Here is a 27,815-nt window from a genome sequence, read left to right on the forward strand (position 1 = left end):
ACTGGCCTCTAACCCCAGCCATAGGGGAGAACATCATAACCTTCTTAAATTTGTGGGCTGCATCCTTTATGCAGCAGAGCTCCCAAATAGGCACAAATGGCTTATTTTGTACACCAGCATTACTTGGCATCTGTTTATCCCGCAGTCTTCTGCAAGCATCTGTTCATTTGCTGACGTACACGCACTGCTCTTCTGCATTACCAACCTCATTTTCAGTCTAGAAACCCTCGAGTTGATTCATTTGAAAGAGCACAAATATGTGGCTGCAGACACTTTTCATACACATGGCATTAGTGAGTGCTATTAACAGTTGCTGTTTCAACCCAGAAGCTAGTGTGTTTTCAGTGACAGCTCTGATATGCTAATGGTTTGTGATGTTTTTTGGCCGCTTTGGGGGAAGAAGCAGCCTTTATGAAAAGGTAGGATTTTACCCTTTTTATTCACAGCGGGAACAATCAAACTTATTTATCCCATGAGTCACACCCCAAAAGCTTCATATGGCTGATGGCTTCAAGAGATATACTATACATTCTGGAGAGCTACTACAAGAGGGAGAGTATTTTCCATCTCTAATTTCTTCAACTAAGAGTTTAAATTCAACTTAGTTCAATTTAGGGAGTAAGGAATACAACCTAAGTCTTCCAGCAACATAGTGACATTTTCTGAGCCGCAACAAATTTGGATGAAATAATCCGTCATCCCTGAACGAAGCTATGGAGATTCTCCTACAACCGCTTCTGTTTTCATTATGTAGAAGGCAATTTTCAAAATGCTGCTTCGGCTCGGATGTTTATTGTACTTGTCTGCCTGCTCCAAGTCCTCTCTTGCCCTTCAATCTGACATGCGCTGTTGTTTTCTTGGCTCTCGGTCACAGATGCCAACAGTGTAAGAGCACAAGGGTATTACAGAAATACCAACTTTCTTCAGCCCTGTTTAACATGTTCGTATTTCAAAAGATTATTACATGAGCGTATTTATTGCAGCTGAGACTGTTTAAAGATTCAAAGGCATTGGACAACTAAAATGTACAGCCTAACATGACATTAAAAGCAAGTTCAGGAGAGACTGTATACAATTTTCTGACCTGTATAATTTCTATGCTGTCATCATTTCGAGGCATTTGATATCCTGCTCTTTGGTTTAAACCCTAGAATGGCATTTGAATTTTTACCATAATAAACTTTCTCAACACACTTTGCATTTTTATTATTCTCTCCATGTAAGCCAGAAGGATATCTTGCCTCCCTAAATGTCCAATCTGCAGGGAATGGTTGTGAAACTCCATTATTTCCAGGAATTGCTGGCAACCTACTGCTGTCTGTTCTCAGTATTGCCTGTATTTTCCTTGTTCAGCTTTAAAAGCCAAACTTGGTTTGCAAAAATGTCTGGGTTTCTCGATGCCAGAACTGAATAAAGACTAGAACAGGACAGAATTAGATGGTTTTATTATGCTGAATACCCATTAACTCACATTAAAGCCTGTAAAACAACAAGACTATAAAACTTGAAATAGGTGCTCAGCCTTAAATCCTATTACTCAGAAATTTTCCTAGATGTTATCAACAGCCTTTCTGAGCTCCATCACCCTTACCTGATCCCTATGATCAAACCAAAGTAGATTTTTTTAAAGTCATAAGTACTTGGATTTACGTTATTCAGTAAAGTGAAAATACTCTGTAAAGAAAGACAGCCTGAATTCTCCAACATGCGTGATGTCTGCCACAGTCTGGTCTTCAATAGGCAGAGGTAAAGAACACAGACATCTACTCTCAGTTGTCAAGGAAAAAAATACATTCCAGGGTGTATGGTCGAGAAAGCTGGAAGATGTGAAAAAGATTCTGGGTGATTCAAATCTTTTATCAGTCTTGATGTTCCAAAAGTTATAATGGAAAACTCCTCATCTAAAGGTTACCTGCAGGACCACACTGTGATCTCAGCCACACATGGCAGTAGCTTCAGAGAAAGCCAGGGAATTCCTCCAGGTTTACTTTGGCAGGACCAAGATCAGAATCTGACCACATCCAAGCAAAAACAAAACAATGCTACAGGCTACAAGAACAATCATCAGTAGATGGGCTGTAAAAACAATGAAGATCTCTCTGATTCTGATGCACTTCAGTGACTGAAAAGATTCTAGCCCTATTGTTTCTCCTCTCCAAAACATCTTGGACTTCATTCTGTGTTCCTGAGGCACTCCTGACAGACAGCTCTAAAAACATATCTAACTCACAACTGCCTGATCTTCTTCAGCTAAATATTCTCTTGCATTAGATTTGGGAAAGCCATAATGTATGGAGTGATGTTTGAGGCCTGCTTTCTGGGAAGAGGAAATCAACCATACACAATGTCAAACGAGTTCATTCCTAAATGCAAACCACATTGAGCTGTCGAGCAGGATAATAAAAACCTGCTGACCTAGTTTCCTGCAGAACAAAATCCTCTGTCTTCCCTCCTCCCATGCCAAACCTAAATCAGATCTCCTTCTTTGGAAAAGGAAATTAACCCTTTGACTAGCAAAGAAAACTCTAATAAAGATCCTTACCACTTCTACAGCGTTCCATACCGTGAGAGTACTATGTAACTAGTAATTGGTCCATCCCACGGCTCCCCAGAAAGTCAGGATTATTAGAGCATGAAAGTAAAACACAGAGAAGGTCAGAGACCTTAGCAGAGTTCCACAGAGAACTTAAAATTTCTCTTCCTTCGAAGGGATTTTGAAGTGTGAAGCTCTGTGCGCTAAGAACTTTGCTTGGTAACCTTTCCACATTGGCTCTATGCAAATACAAAACCTTCATCCATGATGTGGCAAAAAAACAACAGCACAGCTCAGCTTTTTGAAAAACTGTATCGAACTGCTCAAGAAAGGCCTATTGTTCTTCCCAAATTTTGCAACGTCAACTTGCAAGTCCATTTCGGGTAGATGAGAACTGACTGTATTTGCTCCAAGTGTTTGGCGAAAGCATTCACTTTTAATGGCTTCACTTCCTCGGTGATGCAACGTTTCATTTGAAGGGATGCCTGGGGGAACTTCAGAATGGACACAGAATGCAAAAATAACAGGGCATGTCACAACAAACTCAGCCAAGAAAACACAAGTGGGAATTCTCTTGCTGTAGGATGCTTCAAAAGGCAGCTGTGGATCACGCTGCCGCAGAGCAGTACCCCACTGCTGTCGGCTAGAGGCGTTCGGGGAACCGCAGATTCTAGACTGCTGAGAACACCTTTGCTGGTTCACCCTGACACTGTCACCTGGAGGAGCTTTCAAGCATCTGTCATATAGGGTTTTATTAATGGAAAGAGTGGAGATAGCAAATGCTGTGCCCAACTGCTACATAGCTTTACAAGCAGCCTTACAATGAGGTGGGCAAAGTGCAACCTGCAAGTGAAATTGCCAACTGAGCTCTGTACTGCAGCCAGAACTTTCAGCACCGTTGTAAGAAAGACGACCCCGCAGTAAATAGTTTCATCACGTGTTGCTCCCTTATCAACAGAGATAGCTTTGCCTCCACGCAGACAGCACCTCAGGGCCTGAAACCTCTCTGACACCACATGCTCCATTGGCATCTGCTTAACAAGGTGCAGCACTGGCCTTCCTGACAAGCTACCAAATAGAAACCTCTGTAAGGCAAAGTCTGAGAGCCTCTGCTACACAAGGCAGCCTAGTTTACTAACATACCATTGGAAAAAAGACTGAAATAGGGACATGATAACTACTAGGCATGTTAGCAGTACCACTGCCACCTGTGAAGAAGTTACTGTCTCTGTCACTTTGTCAGTCTGCAGGGAAGCTGTTCAGAGTACAGACTTACAGAGCAAAGACAGCACTTTACACAGTATACCCTTCAGGGAGTTTGAAAGCAAAGAACAAAGAACCCGGATTAGACAGCTCTGCAAAGCTTGCCGTAACTGTGTCTGTTCTCTGGATGCTGCATCTTCACAGGTAAACTCCATAAAAGCTGCTGCTTCAGCTTTGAAATGAGGAAGACAAAAGTCTGAGTTCTCGCAGCATTATTACTAACATTGGTCAGGGTTAGAAATGTGATGATGGAAAAAGAGCATCTTATTCATCATATCTGGTCCCAAAGGGGTTATGAGTTGTATATGCTTATTTTATTGACACAAACAAGTTTTAACTTCTATTGTCTTGCAGAGGAAGAGCAGGCTGAATTCAGTTCTGGCTCACACATCATCTGCAATTGTAGCCAAATCCCAGCCACACAACTTTTATTACTGGGAGGATGTCAGAGGCAAAAGACACAGCTGGATGTTCAGATCCCAGACTGAGTTTTGCTGTGCTGGCAGTTGGACAAACCAGCTTTTGATTTGTATGTAAACAGAGCCAATCTGAACTGGAAGGTCATTAAGAGAAAACACATTTTACACAACATCCATTATACAGTTGCTTTTCCAACTTTCCCCATACTAACATTTTTTAAACAGGACTTTGTCTTCTCTTGTTGACTGTTTCAATGACAATTTCTGGTCCTACTGAAGTCAATGACTGAGCCCCACTGATTTTGATGGGACCAGAAGGTGGCTCTGAGGAAAAAACAACAGACATCCAAGATTCTACAGCTCCAGTTCTACCACCCATGTGGAAAAATTGTGTTGCTGTAGATCCAAAACATGTTGTATAAAACCAGAGAATTTGTAAGACTATGTCCTCACAAAAGTCCTACTGACTCTTTACAGTGTCTGTAATCCAAACATTGCTATTCCTATGAAAAATAAAATACTTCAATCAACATCAAAGTAACAAAGCTCCTTTTATTAGTCAGGAGTGATATCCACAAAGCAATTTTACTTTTCTATCCTGACATGGTAGTCTTCTATAAAAGACGCAGAAAGGTCTCCACTGAATGCCCTGCGATTATTTTTAGGGGGAGGCGAAATTCTCAGGAATTTCTTTCACCCCCTGGTCCTGTCCCAAAGGCCCCAAGGACACCCTAGTTCTGCAGCTCATCAACTGAGCCCTGAGTCTGCCATCGAAGAGGATGCCTCCCAACCCACCCCCAGGGCTGGGTGCACTGCTTCCCATCTTCTCTTACGAGCTGCCAGCATAGGAGATACCTTCTGACTTCAATGGGAATTTTGAAAAGCTCAAGAAATGAGGATTATATTGTTGGCACTCAGCAAGGCAGCATATCGCGGCATTTAAAGTGGTCTGATAGCCTTTGACATCATGCTTTGTAATTCTGTCTTTAATGAACCTAATAAAGGCCTTGCTCCCAAGGCTCGGATATTGATTATTCCATAAATTTTCTAGTGACTGTCTGAACTAGCAAAGTCAGATGAAGGGAACAGGAATAAACCAACAACTGGTTTTAATGTCATGAGGTCCCTGGAAATCCTGAAACTTCTTGTCTCCCAGACACTGTGGCAACTTGGGGGGAAGTTACTGCAACTACCTCCAGCTAAAGTGTGAGTACAGATACACGTTAGCTGTAGGAGCTACCTACTACACCTAGAATCCTGACCTTTAGTTAAAACAGAAATTGAGGTAACTGCACTTCTCGAGACTGAATCCCAAAGGGGAGTTTAACCAAGAGAGGATGCAAACCCCCTTCTTCTGTTTTCCAGCACAGTAACCACCTGACATGCAGAAAATGGAAGTCCATTGCAGATTCAAGCAGATCATGTCTCCAAACTGTATCATAGCCTTAGATCTCACAGCTTTATTTTAACTGAGGCACTCAACACTTTGTACTGTAGCTACAATTAAAATAAGAGTATGAGAACACACAAAGAAACCACACAGTCCTTGTGAACAAGGCGTTAACGCCCAATCCATTATTGCGAGAAGGCTTTTAAGAGCGTTCCCAGTAGAAATAGGAACATATTTTCTCTGAGTAAACTGGGAGGAATGCAGAGATTCAAAAGCTTAAGCTGAATCCCTGCTAGATTTTCTTCTGTTTGTTCCTCCTCCTTGATTAACTTACTGTGAGTATTTGATAAAACTGTTACTTTTTAAGGAAAAGAGTTGACTATTTTCTCTTTTCTGATAAAAGACCTCAGTCTGCCTGTAACTAACAGCAAGGCGCTTGCAGCTGCAGGTTAAAATGAGTGAGTACCAGAGATGTTGCTGGGCTATCAGAGCAGGGAATCTTCCGGGGGCAGACACCTGTCACTCTCCATTAGTTCCTCAGGGTGTCCACTGGCAAAACACGCGGTATTGTTCCACTGGGTAACTGGCAAAATAAATAGGTTGTTATCGTCTGACATGTTTAAAAGGGAACTCTTGGGTATAACTGTTGAAAGTAGCTTTAATCTAATGACCGTTTCTTTCTATAGCTTACTAGCACCATGAAGAAAGTCCACTCAAAATATTTTCAAATGAAACCCCGAATTTTATACTGGAAATCAGCAAACTCAGAGACATTTCCTTCTGCGTGAACACCAGTGGTCTATGGACAGAATCGCTCCAGTCAGCATTTCTGTTTGTGTTACCAGGAGACGCCAAAGCTGGGACATGAATGACCCACAAATTCAGGATGGGTCACTGAAGCTTTCTTTGCTTCCAAGCAGATGCTGCCTTTAACTTATGAGGGGGACTTTTAAAATCCATTAATGAAAGAATGGTAGAAGGTATGAACTACGAAAGAACAAAACCAGATGACTTCCAGTGCATTTCCCTCTCTCCAGCCCTGGCCAGTTTTCCCAGACTCCTGAAACACAGCAATTATGCACAGCCTTATTTCTTTTCTTACTATCAGCTTCCCAGTACTGATGTTGTTTTAAGTTGAATCAAACTTGTGTCAGCTTCAGGGGATGGCTGGGATCCCTATTCTCATCTTTGATGTTTTGAGATCAGTATTTCATGGGTTTTATTCCGCTTAAGTAATCTTGAGCATTAAAATTATAAATATCAACGCTTAGTAGTTTGATTTGTTTTCCATAAAGATATTTTCTCCTTTAGCAGTGCTCCTTCACTTCGCTCGGCATTAATTCAGAGCCCTTGGCTTCCCTGGCCAGACTCTTGCTCTTATTCAAACCCTGCTGTGACTTCCCTGATGTGGTTTGACAGGTCTCTGTTGACATCTGAAGGAGAATCCTTGCATCTTTTGAAAAGGACCATTGCTCATTGGTCCACAGAGGTAATCTGGAGGACGTGCCCCTTTGGCACCGAAAGGATCATTTTCCCTTTCACCACAGACCCTTCCCCCTTTTTGTACAGCAAAGAAGTTAATGATGCCAGAAGGCTGAGAAAGGACCTGGTTCACAGAAGCCCCAGGGAAGCAAAAGGGCAGATTTCCTTATGGAGGAAAATATTTAATTTAGAACAAAATAGTTGAACCTAACTTACTGCAATACAAGCCTTTGTTTCAGACAGCAGCTCTCCTGGAGGGCTAAGAGACATCTCAATCCCCAGAAGAATTTCCTCTTAAATTATTGCATAAAGCAACAAGCAGAAGCCAGAAGGCAGACTTTGATATCACCCTTTTCATGAAGTGTTCTGATGTCTTAAAATATCAGCATGAGCTGCCATGTGGTACACATTTTGGAAAAAGTCTCTGTTTATTTAGAAACGTAAATAAAAATAGGTGACCAAATATCTTATTGTCTTCTCAGAAAGAAAACAATTTAAATTTTGGGAATTACACTAAACAGAAGTGAAGTTTGGCTACAGTGATTACATAAACACCAAGATACCTACCCAACTGACGAAGGCTTCATGCCTTCTTGTAAGGGTAAAGTGTGTTAGTATTCAGGATGAGTATGTTTGACTGATTCAAAAGATGCAGGTTGATTTCCCTGTAACACACATTAAATTTGTGATCAATTTACATCTAAGCTTTTCAGGTCCCACAGATGCCATTTTAAAATAAAGAAAATTCTGCAAAAAAGAAAGACTTTTACAGTGTTGTTGGGATACGTAAGATGAAGAGAATCCTGTCACTCACTACTGAAATTTGCAGCTCTTCTAGAATAAAGCATGGCAGCAATTTTAATCAGCCCATAGATCAGCTCTTTCGAATTAGCAAGAAAACAGAATGTCAAACTAAAATGGGGAGCTCGTGAAAGGAAGTTCATTAGAAATTAAAAGCGAAGAAGTGCAATAAAGTCTATTTACCTTATACAGGGAAAAAACCCAAGCCCAACAGCAAAAAATTATTGTAAGAAAAAAAATTTTAAAAATAATTTGAGCCTTTCTGCAGCCTCATAAAAAATCTGCAGATAGCCTGTGATTCTGCATGGGCAGATGTCCTCGCTCCTGTGCATTGTCCAATCAGAGCCCTTTTGGACTTAAGTGAAATAATAATAATAAAAAAGTGAATGGAGTGCAATTTCCATGGAAACTTGGAAACAGATGTAACATTATTTGCAGTAAGCTTTTGTCCTGTGAATGGAAAATTTTGTAGTTTACACAGATCTCAGCTATTTTCTTTGGAGTGCAAACTTGGGCCAAATATTTTCTGTCATATTAAAGATGCAAATAATCAGCCTTACTTTCTGTCCAGTACAACCATGCACAAAGGCTTCAGAAGGATTTAGGCTTTAACACAGACTTCATCACAGGCTGATTGACTGAAGCTTTCTCTTTACAAGCTCACACACAATTCAAAATGACACATCGATTTCATACCTGCCTGGCCAAGTGAGATTACAGAGCAAGTCGATCACCTCACTTTTCAGATGTTTCTCCCCTTTTACATCTTGAAAATTCTACTCGTTCACTCGTAGATCATGCAAAGAAAGATGAAGCAGCATGACTCAGCTCCATACTACAATGGCTGGAGCAGATCCAGACCTAGCAATCCTTTGGGCTTTCCTTTCCAAAATACAAATCCGCAGCTTGGATAATGTAACGCATTCAGTGTTTGCAAAAGAAATGTTACATGGGCAGCGTGCCAGCAGCAATGTGCTAGTCCTTTACATGGATGGAAAATTATCTTCTGAAGAGCTAGGAAGGGAACAAAAAAAGCCAAAGGGCTCTGTTCTTAAACAGTGCCTACAGAAGACAAAATGCTAAAGAGGAACAGCCTCCTGAACTGTATTCCATAGACATGAATTTACACAGAAATCTAACAGTAGATAAACTATTCATTTAGCAAGTTTCACATCACACCATACTGGCAAATATTTTTGTGTCATCTATAAATTACAGAAGTCATAACAAAGACACAGGAAAGCTACTAACCTTAAGGAATCCAGGAACTTGGAGTAAGTTTCAAGAATCCCAAGTCTGAGTGCTTTGTCTAAACCGCTGGAAAATAGTACTCTAAAAATTAGCTACTCTAAAAATTCAGTGACATCTAGAAATTATTCCTGATCCTCTCCCATTTTGCTAACACCTAACCCACAGATGTTTTTCATAAAGAGCATCCACATGGTCAGTGACTGCAGAGTAAATAATGCTTTAACAACTTCACTGTTTAAACAAGCTCTGCGCAAAATTCAGCAAGAACTTCAGTTCACTTCCCTGAATGTACAGCAAAGTCAGATGTGACGGCTATCTCATAGCAATCTAACCCCAAAGATAAAGACCTCAAATCTAAGCCTGTTTCTTAGAACAATGTTGTATGTTCTAGTCCATGCCCAGAAGCTCTGGGCAACAGGATGGATCTGTCTTTTCAGGCACTGCATTCACCGAGGGAAATCATGTATCAGTCAGTACTTACATAAATATGTAATACAAATAACAAAAGTAATAAGAGGCATGATCTAAGCTCTTTTTCTGAAACAGCCCCCACCTTCCTACAAAGCAACCAGAGTATTACTTGCAAAAAGCTTCCTACTCCCGACTGTGTATTCGGGGGCATGACTGAGCAGCATCGGGAAACTTGCATTACACAGTAACCAACCCCACATTGCATTAGAGGATGAAAGGCCAGAGGGCTTCTGGGCTCTGTGTTTAATTTCAAAAGTTGGTTCATTGAGCAGCCTTTATGCTTAGCAAAGGTTAGCGGCAAAAGTGTTGGGCATTGTCATATGATTGTACTACAAAACTTGATGTTATCCAAAACCAGTTCATGAGAAGAGAACGGAAACATCTCTTTTCATTCCAAAGGAAAAACAACTCCTATGCTCTTTTCAGAAGTGAGCTGAAAACTTGGAGAGAAACCTAAAGCTAAAAAAAGCAAAGAACTCAAAAAGATTCGTATTCTGGACTGTGGTTTCTCTTGCCTTAGCTCAAGGGAAAATGTGTTCATGGGAAAAGGCCCTGCCAGGAGCCAGATTTTTTTCAACTCTGACATTTCTAGTTGTTGTGGCTTTAAATCAATATGTTGCTATTAAAACTATTTCTTCATAAATAAAAATATTCTTTAAGGATTGTATGATTGATAGTTGTTCAGAATTGAAACAACCACTTGTACATGTTTCCCAGCAATCAGTATCCAGTTCAGCTCCTATCAACCCCTAGACAGACAGTGATTGGGCAACTTAAGAGGCCTTTACAATGTTAGTTCTGAGTTTCACTTACTCAAAGAGTTAAATCACCTTCTCAGAAGAGAGTTCTTGAATTAATCCCAAAACAAAGAAGTGTCATCTTTACCAGCTACCTTGGTAACTACACACAACTAAAGAAAACAACATCACACCTTAGGAAAACAGAAATCTTGCATGGTTTAATTTGAAAGAATCTTACTGTCATGTTATTGCAATCTGTCTTTAATACTGCAATTCACTTTTGTCTTTAGCCAGGACTAAATCAGATTATAAATATAACAGAATTGCACACTAACCCTGTAAGGACTAGCCTACAGACAAACCTGCCACAGATGATTCAGAGTTTGTAACTGTCAGTTTAACAATGCAACAAGTGTAACACTGTGCCAGACCCCGCAAGTATGGTTATCCTTATTTGAAATGCGGGATTAGCAGATCTTAACCTAGGGATTATGATCCTCATTATACAATTGAATTGTCTTGTGCATTGATTAGATTTATGTTAAGACTTAACAAAAGTATCTAACTTGGTCTTTTTTGAGATTCCTCAAGACTTTTTAGAATGATGCAGTAAGCTTTCACTGAAGTTTAAAGTGAACTTCACCCTCTATTTAAAAACTGCAATGAAATTATGCTGTAAATGAAAACCGGTTACCTGTGATCAATGACTGTTACGTCGGAAGCAGGAATCCCCAGTAGAAAACAACTCTGTTCCAGTTCTTTCTTACGAATCTCTCCTTGATTGTAATAATTTCCTGAAAACAGCAAACACAGCAAGACTGTCTTAGTTTAGGATAGCTTGGAAAGAATTCTTCTCTTTCTCAAAGAATTGAGCATCACACATTACATAAGAAGGCACCATTTGAGGCAGAGATCCATTGCAGCAGACAAACTCCCGAGCTTTCACCTGAGCAACACTCGGGTGAAATGCTCAGGAAAATTCTGCCCACCTTGACCACATCCCTCACGTTTACACTCTGCGTGTGGCTCACAGCCATTTATAAGCTGATTTGGCAAGGACATCAGAACTTGCCACGTCTAATCATATCAGTGGTCCAAACACTCCAGGACCCTCATCTTAAGACTGGCCAAAGTTAAATCCTTCTGCCAAAGACAGAGGAGACCTTCCAAACAACAATTCTGGAATAACCTGCTTGGGAAATTGCTTCCAACCACTTGTTTGATTAGTAAATGTCTTATTCCTTGAAACATCACAATTTCTAACTCTTCTGAGTTTTTTGCTTGGGCTTTTTGTTTTATTTTGCTATAAGCCTCATCCACTTCTGAACATTGCTACATTTTTAGCCAGATTTAATATATCTTTTGGTGAATTCTATAGGCTGACCATGCTTTGTGGGGGAAAAAGGAGTCTTCTGATGTGCATATACATGGACTAGCTGCTTACACATTTTCTGAATGGAAGTTACCAATATATTACAAAACAATCGAGCAAGATCTTCTCATAAACACGAGAGAAACTGCCTTTGCAGTGAGGTGACTAAAAGTTGTTACCACTGGCAAATTTCCAGGTTGTGTCTGCAAAAGAGGGTTGTGGGATCTTAGTCCACTTTTTTTAAAGCAAGTATTCACAACAAATCAGTAATAACTAACCTCCTTCACTACTAGACATTTTACCGTGAACTCCCTCCTGCACTCTTACCAGTACGGGCGCACAGAGCCAAGCTGAACAGCAAGTCCAGAGCACTTGGGCCAGAACTGTTGAGATAACACATGCGAAGCCAGTCCCATGGTGTATTCTTTAAGTGATTAAAGTTCACAATATAACCTGGGCCACTTCTAATAAGCAGTAGTTCTCATATAACACTAGGACACTCTGCAACAGAATGCAGTGATGCAACTAAAAGGATTTGAAGAAATGAGGAATTCCATCAAAACTATCTCTGGTTTAAGACAAAGATTTCTCACAAGTCTGCATCATTCGCAGAGGAAATTCTGGCAGAAACTAATACGGCAGGATTGCAAAGAACTTATAGAACCAAAACCAGGAAAGCTAATTTAGATGAGGCATTTGGGAAAAGTTATAACAGACTGAGACCAACAACTAGCAAGGAAACAGGATTCATTTTCTTAAAACACCACCCCCTTCTTCACTGAATTATTTTCTGCTCATCTTGCCCTGACATTCCTTTATTTATTCTTGGCATCAGCCATACAAGGTCCATGCCAGAGCTGTGATGGCCCCTTCCAAAATGTGGCCCCGTGCAAGGCAGTACTTGCAAGCCAATTTTAACTTTGAAGCAATAAAATGAAAAAAATAACACTGCATATTAATGTATGATTCAAGTCTGTAGTCAGCTGTCTTGAATTACACGAGAACTTCTTATTGTTGTGGGTGTGAGTCATCTAAATCTAGCATTTCTCTTGAGCAGTGGAGACTCCAAACCATCACTAGCAAGCTTTGTAAAATTTTCAAAGAGGGAAAGAGTAACTAGAAAAAAACCCAAACTCTTCTTGCAGACTGCGAGTGAATGGTTTTAGGAGACTGTGACAATGATTATCTGTGGGTTTGCTGAGGAACACGTCAGCCTGGTAGTCTGCAGCTTAGATTACAAGTTCCAGCTCCCATAAAATCAATTCAAGCGTGGATCTTCACTAAACAGATTGCATGCGTACAGCCGGACTTATTTTGGACTGATTTTTTGCAAGGCCATTAATGACACTAGTGTTTTAGGATAACGTCTTTTGCTGCAATGCAGCATCACAGCTGACTGCAGGTGATGTTTTATCCAGATATTACCACTGTTCTCAGAATACCCAACTCCTACTGAACCTGAAGGAACAGATCCATGTTCTGCAGCTTGAGATGTCAGGACATCAGGAATATATAAATGCTAATAAGAAAAAATGGGAAGCTCTTGAAAGCAAAAACAGCTGAATAGCTGATGCTGCTAGACCTCATCTGTGGAGCATTCACAATACAGAGTCAGCTACTACAGAGAGCAAAACACATTTACACTGAGTTATTATTTCAATCTAAGATTATTCAGTCGGTAAAAGACCGATTTTTTTCACAGTGCTGTAATCCTAATTCATTTCTAAGTCATTGTGATTGACACCTGAAACACGCAAGTACAACAGTTTCTAAGTAATGATTTTGTCTCAGTGTTACGATTTGCAGTCTTTGATCAACTCACTTGTCATCATCAATCATACAAACAATGAGAAGATGAACCATCTGAATTGCCCAAAAGACTCATTAGAGGCACAGAAAAATCTGTGAATGTCCTCTCCTATAAAGGCTGCTAGTTCCGTTACAACGACATGCAAGAGAGTACATGGATGGCAGTGTCAAACACAATGTTTCATGTCACTGAATCAGGAGTAAAGAAAAAAGAAAATTTTACAAAACAAACAGAAACACAACACTTCTTTGGAAAATTCTCTGACAGCAGGAGCGTATTAGTTCCCAAAACTGAAATGGCAGAGTTGCACTTCAGTAATCTCTCCATAGCTGTGAAAAAGCTAAATGGGATCCACAGACCTTTGTCCCTCAGCAAAGACAAGTGAAAGCTCTGCACTAAATCTAGAACAGGAGGTACAGAGTGATCAGTAAAGCCATTATACCACTGGACTTCAACAATAGCTTAATCCCTGGCTTCTCACCTAGATGGTCTGGTATTACAAAAAGCTTTGAGAACAAAGAACAGAAAAGTTGGCAGTGAACTAGCCAGGGCTTTCAAAAACACAGAGGGCCCTTCCCTCAGAAGTAAGTAGCTGTCAGTGTAAGATGCAAATGTTTGTAGCCTAAGATACTCCTCACAATAAACATTTTTTAAAAATATATATTTATTTTTCACTGCAGGCTCATGAATTCTGGTATAGCAGTATGGTCTGAAAGATCAATTAAAATTAGGTTGTTTCTTATGCACAAAAAAATGATCAGTCTTTTAATTGATTTGGTATCAGTTCTGCAGAAAAAAAAATCTGGAGCTTTAGTAGGTCACAAGAAGAACATAAGACAAGAGCATCACATGCTGTGAAAAATTATCGTCCTGGGAAACAGTGGAGCCTGTGAGAATCTTTCTATTCTACCCAGCCCCAGAAAGGCCTCAGGAGAAGTACTGCCTCCAGTTTTTGATCACTGTGCTTCAAAAAATAAGTGAACCAACTGGGAGAGCCCAAAGGAGAGCAATGAGAATGATCAGAAGTTTAGAAAACATGAGGAAAAGATTGCAAGAAATAGGGTTGTTTAGTCTGCGGAAAATAAGACAGAAGAGGCAGATAACAGTTGTGAAATATGTAAGAGATTCCTACAAAATGATATTCTGATTTCCATGCTCATGGCAGATATGAAAAATAAACAAACAAGCTTAAATTACACCAGTGATTCAGGGAAAAGTGAAGAGAAGCTAATGCAACGCTGATACCGACAGCAGAGGTGGAGGAACCCCGACATTTGTCTGCAGCAAACACACAGATGCTGCCTACAGGTTGCCTGAGAGAAAACATGACCTGGGGTTCCCTTCGGGCCTATTTTTCCATGATTGGATTGTGACGCAACTGTTACTTTTAGATGTGTTACAGTGAATGTATCATCGTGACATTAAAAGTGGATCATCCAAGCAAGCCCTCTGCAAGACCACAGACTTAAACGGAGATGCCAAAAGGCTGCGCTGAACAGCGCCTTTTTACAACTTCCCGACGCTTCCGCACAGTTTGAAAGTACCTCAGTGCGTGAGACGGGATGGTGAAACCTCAGCGCAAGGTCCAGACACAGAGGCAGATTTTGCTACTGATCACTGCTGCTCACACTCTGCAGAAAGGAACATTCTGACCAAAGCTGCCCCTGCGCAGCAGCTCTGTGGGGAGCGCGGGATGGAAGGACAGCGCGCTGCGACCCAGAGTCGTGACACAGAACCGTGGGCGGCTGGACCGGCACCTCCGCCGCTGCACGAGTGTCTCACAGCGGAGCCATCGCCGCCACGGCCACACAGGCCTGGAGGTTCAGGACACCGATGACATCGTGTGTGGCATCACGGTGACCTCACACGCGGGGTCGTCCCACGGTACAGCCGCTGCTGTCGTCACAGCCAAGGGCTTACGTCACAGCGCGAGGCCACACAGGGGAAGGCATCATGGCGGCCCTCCCATGACGTCACGGGCGGGAAGCCCGGCCTCTCAGGGCGGCGGCCGCGGCGGCACCTCGGCGGTGGGTGCCCCGCCGTTCCCGGCGCGTCCCCCCTCACCTGCGGAGCAGCACAGCACCGCGGGGCGGGCACCGGCCCTGCCCAGGCCGAGCACCGTGGGGGCGAAGAACATGGCTTCGTCATCAGGGTGCGCCGTCACCAGCAGCGCGCGCACGCCGCCCGCCCGCGCCGCCGCCCTTCCCCTCAGGGAGGCGCGAGCCCCGGCGGCCGCGTAACGGCGGCGCGCGCCGCCGAGCAGCAGCGCGAGCAGCGGCGCGAGGAGCAGCAGCGCCAGCGCCGCCGGCCCCCAGCCCCACGGCCCCGCTGCCATGGCGACCGGCGCCGCTCCGGCAGGAAACGCGGGAGGCGGCGGGAAGGTTCCGGGGCACGAAAGGGTCCCCCCACCCACCCATCCCCTCCCCTCTCTGCCCCGCCTCGGGGCGGGGCCGTCCGGCCGCTGTCGCGGAAACGTGCCCCGGCTCCGCTGCTCCAGGGCTGCCCGGGAGGAGGGGCGCACCGGGCGGGTGTGAGCGGGGGCTGTTCCCGCGGGGAGACCTTCATTGCCCGGTGACCCTGCTGGTGCGTTAAATAATAACTAATAGTGACAAAAGTTGAGCTTTTTTCAGCGTGTTGTACCTGTGGTCCCTGCGCTGCACCGCTGTGGAAGAGCCGCGGGTTCAGGGAAACCCCAAAGCGGGGCAAGAGGAGCTTCTCTTCAGTCACGTTGTGCTGTCTGCTGGGTGTCCTGAGTGTGGCTGCAAGGGGAAAAAACCAAAGCAAAATAAAAAAAACACCCCAAAAAACCGAAACAAAACCAAACGTTTGGATGTGTCTTCGAAGTGAAGTCAACCTCTGGAGAAGGTTGCAGAGCAAAAGCAAGGCAGGAAGTAGTAAAATAAACATGAAAAGGCAATCGGATATACGATGGCTTGGAAACTGCTTTTCAAGACAAACAGGCAACATGGGAGACAAATGTATTAGGTCAGCAATGGTGGAGCACGATAGCTGGGTAGGTTTAAAGAATAAAACGGTGAAAACAATTCAGAGGAATTCAGTATCTGAAGATCAGCAAAGACCTCACAAAATGTGAGCCTGACTTGTCTGCACAGACTTATTTGGACATTTCCTGGGGAATGGAGGCAGCCACAGGCGTGTGTTGGGATTAAACACTGCAAACCCTTCAGCCTGGAGATGTCATGTCACCTTCATGTGGCACTTCACAGAGTGCCATGTAACTTCACTCAGCTCCTATAATAACTACATACTTAGTACAATACAAGAGTTATAAGTAATGCCATTTGCCCCAGGGTGAGCCCCTGCTTTATTAGTCCGAATAAATAATTGTGTGGACACACAACCCACAAATGTGGGATATGACTTCTAGTATTTAATGGAAGTTGTATCAACAATGAGGTAATTTAATCCTGTCTAATGGTATTTTTTTTTCCGTAGTAAACCTGATAAGGGATTCGTCATCACACACAGAATTACATTTTTGCAGGTAAAACGCCACGCAGATTTGAAATACCTTACTGAAAAGGCAGGGACCAATTGAGATACTCCTCGTTCGGGGGAGGTGGGATAAAAAAAAAAAAACATTCGAGATTAATTTAAACCTCACATTTTTCAGCAGCCGCTGGTCGCCAGAGGCACCGCAGTGACAACGCGAGGGTGACAGGGCCGCGGCCCGGGGGGCGGGGAGGGCTCGGCGGGGCCGGGTTCCCGCTCTGAGGTGCCCGCGGCTCCAGAGGCCCCAGTCACGGGCACGGCCCCGGCCCGGGGGCTCCGCGGTGCCCCTGCCCGCGCCCCGTTATCAGTTCTTATAAATTTATATCGATTTGCCCGTAATGCGGTGAAGGAGAGCGAGACCCTGCGACTCTCCCACCCCTGTGGTCAGGAACATCCCCGGGAGAGCCGCCGGGTCCCTCAGCAGCCGCGGCCGGCGGCGCCGGGACCCGCTCGCCTCATGGCGGCCGCCCCCGCCTCCCGCCGCGAGCCCCCTCAGCGGGGAGGGGGGAGGGAACCCTTCCCCGCCGCACCGGCCAGCGGGTCCTGGAAGGAGCATAACACCCGCCCTCACACCGCCGGGCCTGCCCGGGGCTTCTTACGAGCGGGTGCCGCCCGAGCAACGTTTCACACCGCCATGGCGGGGGGAAGGGGCGAGCCGCGGGGACCGGTAGAAACTACCGAACGGCGGCACCGCTGTTTGTTCGGTAACTGCCAGGACCTGGCGAGAGGGGGCGGAGCCCACCGAGCCGGGGGAGGGGAGGCAAGATGGCGGTGGCGGTGGCGCTGAGGTTGAGGTGAGACGCCGCGACCGTCCAGCCCCGCCAGGACCTGCCGCCCGGGCCGCCCCAGCGCCGCGCCGTCGGTAAGGGCAGGGGGCGCGGGGGGGCGGCGCGGCTCGGTGGAGCAGCGGGGCCTAGCGCCTCCGCCGTGAGGAGGAGGAGGAGGAGGGGGAAGAGGCGGGGGCCCCAGCCATCCCTTCCTCCTCCCTCCTCACCGGGGAGAGAGCCGCTATCGTCCCCGGGGGGAGGGCGCTGGAGCCGGGGGGGGCCCTTGGGGGAGCCCCCGGGGATGAGGGAGGTGGGCGGATCAGGTGTGGGCTGGGGCGGGGGGTGCCCGGTTGCCCGCGGGGTTTTTTCTCCGTTTACGCGGTTGGTGTGTGGGAAGGTCCTGAGGGGGCGGGGGGGCCCGGGAGAGATGCCCCTTGCGGGGAAGTTTTGGAGGAATCCCAGAGCACCGGTGCGTTGGGTGTTCATCCCTGTGCTGTAGGTAGAAGTGCAAGTTAAAAAAAAAAATATGAAAAATAGTCAAAGAAGGGCCGGTTCTTCAAAAGTGGCCCCTTGGACGCTGGAGTGGGTGTGTTGCTGAGGATTTGCTGCTGTCGCGCTGGGGTTGGGGTGCAGCGCAGCTCGGGCCCCACGGGGGGGCTGTCAGTGCTGGGGAGTTGCTGCTGATGCTGACGCTGAATTATTCGTATAGGACCTGTAAACATCCCCAGCTTCTGTCATCTCTGAGCTGCTGAAGGGCAGAATGGAAGTGGGTTTTTTTTCTAGAATTATTCCGACTTGATGGTGAAGAATTTTGTACTTGGTGATTTTTCTGTTTTTAAAAAAGAAAAAACCTGTGGATATCAGGTCGGTTGCAGTAAGACAAGATTCTAGATGGACGTGTGTACTGTTAGACAGGCTCAAGTAAGTAGGTAGTCTGAGCAATCTGTTGTTGTCCAAAACCTGTTTCTTGTTTCACAGATAGGGTCTTAACAAATGTTTTGCCTTTTCATGACTGTAAATATTGTTGTAACCTAAGAATAAAAAAAAGGACAACTTATTACTACGAGAAGTGGATGTCTAGTTCTAAATATGTGGTTTTGTGGCAGCATTCTTGTATTATGCAGTATTTTTAGGTGTAGCCCTATAGTTATGAACTGCTACAGCTTGGGTAGGGATTTTTATACAAGGCAGTATGATTTGAGGGGAAAAAAAACCGGTGCTATTATAAAAAACATTATTATTGTGGTAAGTAGGATGGCCATGGGCACAGCTTAAGTGCCTGAATAAGTGGACACATAGTGTTGTGTCGCTGCATGTAAGGACCCTGCAGATCTGTTACAATTTTGCCCTGGAACTTTATTCTGCAGAATGTTGTTATTCCTGATTAACTAAACAACCTTGACATTTGGAAAGGAAGTATGTAATATTTGAAGTGAATTTCTCGTTAGCTGCAATCTAGTGTCTTGTATTGAGGGATGAAAGACCTTCATGCTTATCCCGAGGATTCAAAAGTTCAGAGGAAACAAGCCAACTACAGTGACCCTTTTTGCGAAAGCATAGTTAATTTTTTTCTTGACGTCGCTTTTCTATGTGATATAGTATAGGCTGCTCAGGAAAAAAAATTCTGTTGTGCTTTATGTGCAGCATAATTTGCCTATTTGAAATGTACTGTTCGATATTGGTCACTAAAATACCCAAACTTGTTACTGACACATGGGAAAGAGCAGCATTTTGGAATCTTCTTTCTAAGAGTTATAACGTGCATTTTTTAGTGTGTGGAGAGGATATTACAAGTGTTTCCCTTCACAAGTGTGACTTGTCTCTAGCTTGTTAGTTATTGTATGAATCAATTAAAAGTAACTCTCCAGATTTAAATTACATGCACAAAATTGGAGTATATTCACTTTTCCACACTGTGCTGCTGCTGATTTGTTTTAAATACACTTTATCTCCTACAACCACTCATTTTAGTTGCTCTTTTGGGGCATACATGTTTTTCATTGTGATCTAAAGGTATCTAGAAAGCTCTCTCAAAAACTGTGATAAAAGTAGGGACAGACACTAAAGTTTCCTTTCCGTTTCCCCCCTCTAGTCCCTTTTCACAGTTCTTGTGGTTCTCTAACTGCATCTTCTAAGTTATTTCATTTTTCAGTTACAGCAAGAGTGAGAGATGATTACAGGGATGGGAAGCTGACTCTGCTTCGACTACTGTTAATCTCATAAAAGTAGCTGAAAACGTCTTGTGTATCAGAGAAAATATTTTTTTTCTCTATTATGTTCTCGATGTTGGCATTTAACTTATTCTTTCAAAGCTCTCAGACAAAGTTTTGCTGAAATGTTTTATTCCTCTTCTTTTATGCCTGCCTAGAAAATGGTTTTAATGAAGGTTTTCTTGCATCATCAAAAATACCTTATGGAATTGTGGTGTGTGTAGCTACTTAAATTTAAGATTTTAAGAATTATTTGAGCTGGAAGGGATCTGTGCCTCTTGCAGGTGCACTGCAACACAGCGCAATCTTGAGAACAGACTAATAACCAGACAGTGGTTTCATAATGCAAACAAACGTTTCCTGGATGCCAGTCTTGAACTCTTCAAGTCATTTATGTTCTTTAGTCAAATTTGAATCAGTGTTTCAAATGACAAGCTATTAACTGTACTGTTACCTTGTCTCTCTGCAAATGTTCCAGATAAAAATTCTGACCTATGCTGGACTGCTGCCTGTAAATATTTACTTTGTGCTATTTCTAAATTATGGAAATGGCCAGGAACTTGCTGATTTTATCTTCCATTTTAGTTTCTCTCTCCTTCAGTGTTTCTCCCTTTACTGATGATGTTTTGTGATGTTCCCTTCCTCTTCCGTGCTAGTTCAGTGTTTATCCTCCATCTGTTAAATAACTACCGCGGTCTGGGCCTACTGGGGCTGAAGTTGGGTGAGTCGATGTGCACGCAGAAAGCTCAGTCTTACCTTGGAGCTATGTTTCCTCCCAGCATCCTGACAGAGATTTCTGTGTCCTTGAATAGCTTCACATCTAAACTACTCATGTGATGTTGCCACTCCCAGGCTGATTTGATATGCAGGTTTTTTTCTTCAGGCTTAAGAAGGATGTTGGTCTGTGTGGTTTTGAAGTCAGTGACTTCACCTACTTACGATTACAAAGGGTATTGCAAAATTAAGATACTGTATTGGTACAGAGATGCACCAATCATCTCTGAAAAATCCTATTGTCCGTAAATCTCAGCAGTAAAAAAATCAGAAATGGAATTTTTATGCAGACAGATTGCCTGGGCAAATTGTGGACCAGGACTTAAACATTCGGTGCACGTTGAGTGAGTAGTCTTGGGTAAAGCTGAAAATGAAAATACATTCACAAAGATGGCAAGGGAAAGAACACCCATAAATGAAAAAAGACGAGGTAAAATATGCTTAAACGAGGATGATTTCTCTTTTAATACCTCCTCTTGTGCCATACATTCAGTCGCACCATATGCTGTGCTGCAGGGAAAGTGCATTTGGTTATTTCTCCTTGTAGTCTTGGTGAAGTCACAGTCCCATGGAGAGCTGAAAACAGCCCGACTACCATTCCCTGGCTGCACCTGAAATATCTGCTGGGCCATTACTGGTGGGTTCCTGGGCAGAACTCAGGGCTGATTTGAAAAGCGGATGCTGTCCTAAATGGATTAAAATACATTCACGTTTCAAGGAAGATGTCCAACAAACATGAATATAAATTAACTAGGAAACCCATTGATTTCTGTCCTGTTTGTCAGTGTTAGAAAGTGAAGCCCATGTAAGTTCATTACAAGTTCAAGGGCTGTTCAGCAAACAGGTGTATTATTACCGTTCAGCTGGGCTCTTCACCTCATTAGTAACAGTTTTGGGAAAAAGAGAAAAAGAACAGGAATTAGTTTAAACAAAAAGAAATGTATATGCTTTGTTAGCCACTGTAGAATTTTGTCTCAGGTTCATATTCTTCAACTCTTGTTCCTGTTTTTCTGCTGTCTGAAATGCTGTGTTGACAGAGAAGGGGTGTCTGGAAGGTGGGAATTTTCACATATAATCAGTGTCATTTCACAGTTTAGATTTCTTGGAATGTTATTCCCAAAACTCTTCTTAATAAATATTTCTGTGGGTGCTGGTGTTTCACTATGGTCTCAAAGATCAGACTTATGTATATCTAAAACCTTGAAGTTTTGTGTTTTGTTTTTGTTTTGTGAGAAAAACAACAACAAAAATCAACAGATATAAAGGTTTACTTATACTATTTGTAGTTCTCTCCCACTCTTTTTCTGTCATCTAGAGGCTGTTCTGTGAGCCTCAGTTAGGAGTTATATTTTTATATGTTGTTGCATTCCTTACGAAATAGAACATCTCAATCATAAATGTAGTAACAATAAACTTTGTTTCCAGAAGGCCCTGGTGCATTTCCTGTGGAGTATCTGAATAGACTTGGGCCTTGCTCTTATGTACAGTAAAAAAAAAAGTCGTATTTAACCTTATTGTATTTTTGGCTAAAATCTAGACTTGATTGTATCTGAACCCAGTCAACTGAGGAGAGTGATGAGGCTGAGACTTTATCCTGAACCCCACTTTATAGTTGTGGTTTCTGCGACAATACGTTGTACTTTGTGGACCTATGGGTTTAGTCAGTGTGCATTAGTCAAGATATATTTCCTTTTCCAAACCAAAGCTGCCTTAAAAAGCTGCCACTACAGGTGTGCTTTTGATAATGAATGAACTACAAGAAGAGACTGGAAACTTCAAACTGTGACCACATAATTTCTTGCATTTTAGGTGATGTCAAAAACAGTTTTACTTGCAGTCAGATTAACAGTGGAGGAATAAATTCATGTGCAGTAGCTGTTTTTAAAGTGCTAAGGCTTTCAGTCCAAGAGGGAGAAGCAAAAATTGTTGTTCTGAAAGAAAGTTTTATGCATAGTGTATAATATATATGAAGTTTGAGATAATCAGGGTTATTTCTAAATCATATGTGAAACGGGAGGAAACAGGTGAATTTGAGTAAACCTCAGTGAGTTTGGACACTGACTCACGAGTGAGGATGACTTGCTGAGGAAGGTGGTTGTAGTTCTGATCACTGCTGTTTGCAGAGCAGCTCTTGAACCTCTTGTATGCTACAAACTGGTACATTGGAATGAGAATCTGTCTCCTCTGGTGAATGAGACCCCTTATCTGTGCAGTGCTTGGACTTTTTAGAGTTTGCTTTGGACATTAAATTCTGTAGATTTGATTTCTCATCTTTGGCTCGTGAAAATTTTTTGCGGCACACATTAGCTGCATGTTATTTGCTATATTGGGACAACAGGAACAAGAATCTGGTGTTGCTGGGAAGACCAAAATATGTATTTAAATGTCTTTAGGAAATAAGCTATCTACTTTTCTATGATACGCTCTTAAAACCAGAAAACCTTACAAGGTTTGTACCTTTCCTTGGTTTAAATCATTGCTCAGTGGTACATTTAGTCGAGGGAATGTCTACATGCTTAATTTCCGTTTCTGGATGGAGGACTTTACCTCGTTTGGGTAGTTCTGGTGTTACTGTGTCTCTCCTTGGCAGCAGAGTGCTGGTTGGGCTCCTTCACCTCCATTAAGTGTATTCCTCGATAAAACTTAGGAAGTTTCCTCCTTCAAGGATTGTCTGTAGCCTGAATTGTTATGTTAGTGTGATAACCAGTGAGTGGATGCTGAAAATATGTGCTCTTATTTGAAATGTATGTGCTCAGCACACGCTTTTTTTTTTTTGAGGCAAGTGGGTAGGTGATTAGAAACTTCCTAAGATGTTGATGATGTCTTAGTTTTTCCTGTTACAATCCCCTGTATAATGTAGCAAAGTTGTATATAGCCTGGCTCTTGGTATAATGTATTAGCAACTTTTCTTTAAGCTCATAAATTACAGGGGAGATTAAAATAGAATTTTCTGGAGAAGATTATCTTGTCAGCTGAATTTGATCAACCCCATTTTGGTAGAGCACAAATTCTATTTGTGTTTGTAGTTACCTAGCAGGAAGGAAGGAGAAACTTGATTAAAAATGAAGTACAACAATGTGATCCTGAGATTTGACAACAGTAAATTGCATATGCAAATATGCAACCAATAGTCACTTTTTGAAATGGCAACAAAAATAATTCTGAAGTACTCTTTTAATACTTAATACTTAATGTTCCAAAAGCTATCACTTAAGTACTTTAAAGAGTTGGTAGACTGTTAATGGAAAATCATTTTCTATTAAAATTTGAAGTATAAAATCCTATTTTAAATTTTTAGCTCACTTGATGCAGATGGAAAAGTCTTGCAAGTATAGAGTAAATGTGACATCTTGAATTGATGGCTGTAATCCTCCTTGACTTCTGTCACTTCTGTAATTGGCTCCATTAAACATACCGTGCTTCTATGTCATGTATAATATGAGTCAGACACTGTATAGCATAATCGTGAGTTAATGCTTTGGACATTCAGAAATAAGACGATATTGTACATTAGCGGAAATTTCAGGGTGTGAGAAAGGTCAAATTCACATGTTTGGGCTTGTCGTAGCATCTTTTTTCGAATACCCATATTGCTGTATTTATAACTTGATTCATATGATGTTAGTAATTGATAGAATGTTTAGTGTTGCTAGTACAACACAGTCTTATAGATGTTAATTCTTTTACTGTATTTCTAACAGGGATAGAAATAGCAATTTTTATGTCAATAACCTCATTAGTAGAGGGAGTGCAACTATGTGAGATTAAAGTTCTCGGGAATTTATGGTATATTTTAAATGTCTGTAACAGAAGAAGAAAAGGCATTTGCATATGTGGAATTGTCATGGAAAATTCAGCAGTTAGTTGTTCTCAACTTGTAGAAAATATGTTCATTGTTTCTATTCATTCTAATAGTGTATGCCCATATGCTTTCACTACAAGCTTCTCTACAAGAGTATTCGCAACATAAAACTGAGTGGAAAAAGGTTAAAGAAACTGTGGAAGAGGTCCTGAACTTTGAGGATGATGTCTCTGGTCTGCGAAAACGGGAAACACAGTATTCTGGAACGTGTTTAAATAACCATTACTTAAATTGTCTTTAATTTCAGAGTTGACCTATTAACATTTTCTGCTTGTAATGTGCAAAGTATCTTTCATCTTTTGGGGAGTATGCCCAACAGATTTTAATGCTTAGAAGCACACCTATAAGCTTGGATATTGTAGCCGGAATACACTTCCTTCAGTTCTTGTTTTAAAGCACAAAATTGTTTGAAATCGGCTGAGGCATCAACCTTCTAGTAGGTTCTTGAATGAAAACCCTGTATCTTGTAGAATTGTCATATCTAAAGATCCTGTAGCTAGTTTTCTCACCATCCTATTCCACAGTACTTTCCAGAACTTCGTATAATCGGACTTGGAGGGTTTATGTAGATCACTTTGAACGCAAACTTCTTTATCACTAAATTTTTTCATTGTTGATTTTCTGAATAACTGTCATGTGACTCTGCTGATAATTGGCCGTCAAGGCCATGACTGAAGGACTAATAACTGCTTTTGAAGAGCCTAGTGCTTTTTTAGTTAAGACTTTTAGACTGCTAAGTCAGCCCTCAGTACCTGTAACAGTACTGTTAACGTTCTGAGTTGGAGTTTGAGATAGTAGGTAATACTTGGCCTTTTACTGTGTCTGTTAGTTTGAACAAATAACTTTTTCTATGGAGGTTGGACCCATTAAGCAATTTTTAGGAATCTATCAGAAATGTACATGTTAGTGTTTTCTTGTCTGTGGCGTATCCCCAAGAAGCAAATGAAATGTTTTTGTTTGAGTGTTTGAACAGATTTGTGATTGTCTGACAAAAATACTACTAGGAAGACGTGTTTTGCAAATCTAGCAGTATGCTTGAAGGGTTTTACTTATGTGACACTCAACTTGTAGTTTTATGTTCTTTTACATGAGGTGGAGTGAAGGTACAGACACAGGTCTGTAATTCATGAAATCTGGTTATTGTGGTATAGTAGGTTGGTCCTTAAATATGCCCTGTTGTGTTGTGTTGGGTTTTTTTTTTTTTCATTGTTTCATTACCTTTTCACAAAGTGAAATCACAGAAAGAATTATTCCCAGGTATTGTTATCACGCTTTGGATAAAGCCTTTCTAACCAGTGCTGACACAGTCCCTTCACTTTTCATTTTCTCGCCAGAGTAAACTTTGAATAAATATCCCTGAATTAATTTTGTGACTCATTGTGGAACCCCCGCGTAAGGCAGAGCCTTCCTTGTTCTGCCATAGGTTAGTTACATGAGAGCTTAATATATTAAGGCTGCTGATTTAAAAACAAAATCCCCCAACTCGGTTTAAGCCTTACATGACTGTAATCTAGTTCTTTGCGCTCTTTATATCACACTTGGTTTGCTCAAAAACAAGATGAGGAAAATTCCCGGAAGGATGTGAAATTTAATTAGCAAATGTTGGTTAAGTACTTCAAGATGGCATGAAAATGACTCTAAATGCAGAAATGTTGGCATGTTTCGTATATGTGAAGAAAAACTGAGCCTACCCATGAGACGGGTGTTTTATTGGTGAAGGGGAATGGGAATCCCAGGCTGTGGTTTCACGGACAGCGAGGAGGTGACTCCGCATCCTTCCGGCCTCGACCCCTTCCCTTGTGCCGGCGTCACCCTTGCTGTGGTCATGGCTTGGATGGGTTTGGGGAACTGCCCTGCTAAAAATAGTCACAGTTTTTAACCTGCTGTGTTTTTCCGAGTGAAGAACTGCTTTTCTCGGACAGTGCTAGCTTTTGTCTGCTTAAGTGCTGCAAGACTGGAGTCTTATTTCTGATTCAGTCATTGCCTGTTTCCTGGGTAGTTTTTGATAGATTTCTTAACCTTTCTGTGACTCATTTTCCCATGCGTATACTGAAGATGGTATGTACTTCTGCTTCCTTCTGAGGCATTTCGAGATCTGGAGATCAAGAGATATTGTCCAAATTAGTATTGCCTCATAGAAAACAAATCAGAAATTATGCTATGACTGTTGCCATTATAATATCCAGTTCTAAATTATTTGTAACTTACTCAAAATTCTCCACATATGGCAAATGTAAATGTGAACAGTAGCTTTTAAGGGGAAGTCTGAATTGGATCTGTTCAGTAGTTTGAGCTGGCTGAAGAGAAAAATATCGTAATACCTTTAGAAATAAACATTGTTAAATCATTTCCTTGGCTGAGAAGCTCAAAATAACACAGGGCTGAGTATCTTCTGACAGTTCCTGAAACTGTTACTCTTGTCACTGTTTTTTCTCAGCTGAGTATCTTCAGACTTAACAGTTTCTGTTTTGACTCTTTACTCCTACTTCTCCTGTAATTATTATTATTTTTTAATATTATCCATTCAGCGCTACTGGGTTTCCCCATCGCTTAATATGTTTTACCACAGAGTCTGGGAATGTCAGTGAAGTGGGACACTACGGCAGAACAGACCAGGTTCTGAAATACAAACCAAGAAATGCTTCTTTCTGCTCCTTCTAATTGTCAGTATTCAGTGAGACAGACAATTTGCCAGCCTGGTTGGCAGCTGCATGAAAGTATTCACAGCCTAATATCTTTGTGAGACATTTAAGGCACAATTCCAAAGTCTATAACAGTTCTTATAAATGTTTTATATTAGAAACCTCTGAAATTTGCGGGATAACATGAAAAGGTGTGAAGATACTTGACTGAAAAATATAATCTTGCTATCGTTAACTGAGCAGTTGGAAACTGATTCCTTGTGTTGTAATTTGTCAAGGGTGCTGAAAGTGAAGATGAGCAGCCTCTGTTCTGGCAGAGGGAACCAGGGGAAGGATCAGAGAGCAGAGAGAGTTAATAGTGAGGAGCCTTACAGAAGGATTTTGGTTGGATCCGAATGGAACTGGGTGAAGTTTTCATGACTGATGGAAGGATACAGCAGTGAGGAAAGCCCGGATGAGTTTGTTTACAGTCTACGCACGCAGTTACAGATTTATTCAAAGAGACTGTCGTATTT

At 42.2% G+C, this 27,815-nt stretch overlaps 2 protein-coding genes across 9 annotated transcripts in view; one reads left to right on the plus strand and one right to left on the minus strand.

Moving 5' to 3' along the window:
• Positions 1-15,994, minus strand: part of PIGL (phosphatidylinositol glycan anchor biosynthesis class L) — a 51,766-nt gene extending 35,772 nt beyond the window's left edge. For 2 of the 4 annotated variants that reach the window (XM_065646837.1, XM_065646835.1), the window contains exons 1-2: positions 15,597-15,994; positions 11,045-11,144 (exon numbers count right to left, since the gene is read on the minus strand). In XM_065646837.1, coding sequence (XP_065502909.1) covers positions 11,045-11,144; positions 15,597-15,867 — 371 coding nt within the window. In that variant the 5' untranslated portion in view covers positions 15,868-15,994. The remainder of the gene's footprint in view (positions 1-11,044; positions 11,145-15,596) is intronic. The other 2 variants (XM_065646834.1, XM_065646838.1) reach the window with 2 other exon arrangements.
• A 1,805-nt stretch (positions 15,995-17,799) lies between these two features.
• NCOR1 (nuclear receptor corepressor 1) overlaps positions 17,800-27,815 on the plus strand; it is a 59,133-nt gene continuing 49,117 nt past the window's right edge. For all 5 annotated transcript variants that reach the window (XM_065646864.1, XM_065646865.1, XM_065646866.1 and 2 more), the window contains exon 1: positions 17,800-17,907. The gene's annotated coding sequence lies outside the window, so the exon portion shown is untranslated. The remainder of the gene's footprint in view (positions 17,908-27,815) is intronic.

The sequence above is a fragment of the Caloenas nicobarica genome, chromosome 17, assembly GCF_036013445.1.
Source record: "Caloenas nicobarica isolate bCalNic1 chromosome 17, bCalNic1.hap1, whole genome shotgun sequence".
Classification (NCBI taxonomy): domain Eukaryota; kingdom Metazoa; phylum Chordata; class Aves; order Columbiformes; family Columbidae; genus Caloenas; species Caloenas nicobarica.